The sequence below is a fragment of the Elephantulus edwardii genome, unplaced genomic scaffold (genome assembly GCF_000299155.1).
Source record: "Elephantulus edwardii isolate Elephantulus edwardi_28Jun2011 unplaced genomic scaffold, EleEdw1.0 scaffold00065, whole genome shotgun sequence".
NCBI lineage: Eukaryota > Metazoa > Chordata > Mammalia > Macroscelidea > Macroscelididae > Elephantulus > Elephantulus edwardii.
In genome coordinates, this window is record NW_006399815.1 from 3887774 (window position 1) to 3890231 (window position 2458).

At 34.6% G+C, this 2458-nt stretch overlaps 1 protein-coding gene across 1 annotated transcript in view; it reads left to right on the top strand.

Moving 5' to 3' along the window:
• Window positions 1–1479: 1479 nt before the first annotated feature.
• Window positions 1480–2458, top strand: part of SCAF11 (SR-related CTD-associated factor 11) — a 52116-nt gene continuing 51137 nt past the window's right edge. The window contains exon 1 of the mRNA XM_006888176.1: window positions 1480–1540. Within this exon, the coding sequence (XP_006888238.1) occupies window positions 1480–1540 (61 nt within the window). The remainder of the gene's footprint in view (window positions 1541–2458) is intronic.

Below are 2458 nucleotides of genomic sequence, written 5' to 3' on the forward strand. Positions count from 1 at the left end.
CAGGAATGACAAGTGTGTCAGAGATTGTGAGGATGGTACAGGATAATAGGACAAGGTTCAGATCTGTTGTTGATAGGGTCACAATGTATCATACTTGACGTGATGGTATCTAACAACAACAATACAATATTATAGGAGGAGACTGTCCATCATTTTTCCTCAGCAGCTGATAGATTCAAACCAGTAACCTTTTGATTAGCAGCACTAATCAAATGTACTATACCACTATACCACCAAAACACCTTCATTTTTGTTACTTTGGTTTTTTCCCTTCTGTGGCAAACTTTGAGTTCCTGTGCTTCTCTCATATTCACATTCAATTCTTGTTTGATTTTAGTATCTGTACATGTCTTTGTATTTGAAGTCATATCATACTCTGAGAAAATGTCTCATATTTTCAATAAATTCTGTCCTTGGAGTTTTCAAGTGCCCTCAGAAATGATTATGATTTGACTTTCCTATTCTTTTTGTAATGAGGTCTGCCTGCACAGTGGCTAAATAACTTGGTTGTTGACTAAAAGCTTAGTGATTCGAACCCACCTGCTGTTTCTTAGACAAAAATTGGGACAGTCTGCTTCCATAAAGATTTACACTCTTAGAAGCTCCATCCTATAGGGCTACTGTGAGTCAGAATTTATCGATTAGCACTAGATTTGATTTTGAAACTTACTGGGTTTTTTTCCCCCTGAGAGCTCACAGTACAGTAGTTAATCACTAGGATACTAACTAAAAAGCTGACAGTTTTAAACCCACCAGATGCTCTGAGGGTACAAGATCGAATACACTCAGCTTCCAAGATAACTAGCTAAGCCTTGGATGAGTTACTAGGCTTGTTTTAGGACCATAATTCCAAGGGATATTCAAGTCAATTGACATAACACAATTACATACTGTTATGGTGAGTTGCAACTGGGATCTTTAAACCTCACAGGTAGCCACCCAAGATAAAAAATTTCAACTGATATTTTTAGTTATTACCTAGAAAGTTGTTAGAGTTTTACTTATTTTTTGTTAAAGTTGCTACATATTACAACCATTTAGTGTTTTGTTTCTTGCTTATTAGAAAATAAGGTATACAAATCTTACTTTTCAGTTATAGTTCTTGTGTTTTGTTTCAACATTTTTATTTCTAGATAAACATGCATCTTGATAAATAGTAGTCAGAATTTATCTGTTTTCCCTATGTGCTGGTATTTATATCCCACAAAACTTAGCCTTTTGGATTTTGCGGTGGTGGTGGGTTGTGTGTTTTTTTTTTCTTATAGGCTTTTCCTTTCAATAAGGCTTTGTGCGTCTTGATAGCAAGGAGTATAAAGAAAACTTGATTACTCAGTCTAATTAACTTTGCTTGTACTATGTTCTTTTATATGTGAAATAATTTGTTACAGGGTCACAGTTTTACTTAAATTGGTATTACTGAGAGAAGGCAAACATAACTATACTATAATTCATTTTACAGGAAACCTTTTTCCAAAGAGAATGAAGGAGAAAACTGTATATACCTTAAATGTGGATGATGAAAAGTATGAAGATATGGAAGGTAACTTTTGTTTTTGTAACTGTTATATGTTGGAAGAAACTTGGTTTTTCCAAATTGTTCATTTGTGTTCTAAAATATACACAGTTAGGGCTTTTACTTTGTTTTATTATTCTTAAATTCTGAAGTAAATAATCTAAATATATAAACCAAAAGTAACAAAAGGTTTGCAGTCAAGTTGGTTCCAACTTCTAGACTCCTATGGAACCAGAATATAGTTGTTCTATAGAATTGTTGGTCTTTATGGAGGCCAACTGACTGAAGTGACCTGTCCACAACCAAGCCCTCAATGATTGCACCAAGATTCCTTTCTAAATAAATGGTAAACATTTTTGGGGGTTACACCCAACTCTGTCACCATCACCCTCGCCCACCACTGTTTCTAATTTTTTTTTTAACTGCTTGAGGTTTTTGGTTTATTGAACTTTTTAAATCCTTGCTCTCTAAAGACATTTTAGGTGTTGAGTTGTTATGTGCCATCAAGTAAAGTACAACTCAGAGCACAACTATGAACAGTGGGTTTGAAACCTGCTCTTTCCTGAGCCATCTTTACAGTCTCTGACGTACTTGAGCCTATTTTGCTACAGCCATTGTGTCAGTCTATATTGTTGAATGTCTTCCTCTTACTCTGACCTCTTACCTCTCTAAGGACTGGCACCCTCTAACAACATGCCCAAAGTATATCAGACAAAGTTTCACCATTCTTACTTCAGGGAACACTCTAGTTTCACTTTATCCAAGAAAGACTTGTTTATTGTCCTGAAGTTTATGGAATATTCAGTACTCTTCTCCAAGACCACAACTCAAAGGCACCAGTTCTTATTTTGCCATCCTTCATCATTTTCCAACTTTCTTTTTTTTAAATTATTATTAAATTTTATTAGTTTTTAATGAACATTTACAGAGATTTTGGGTTTTCAT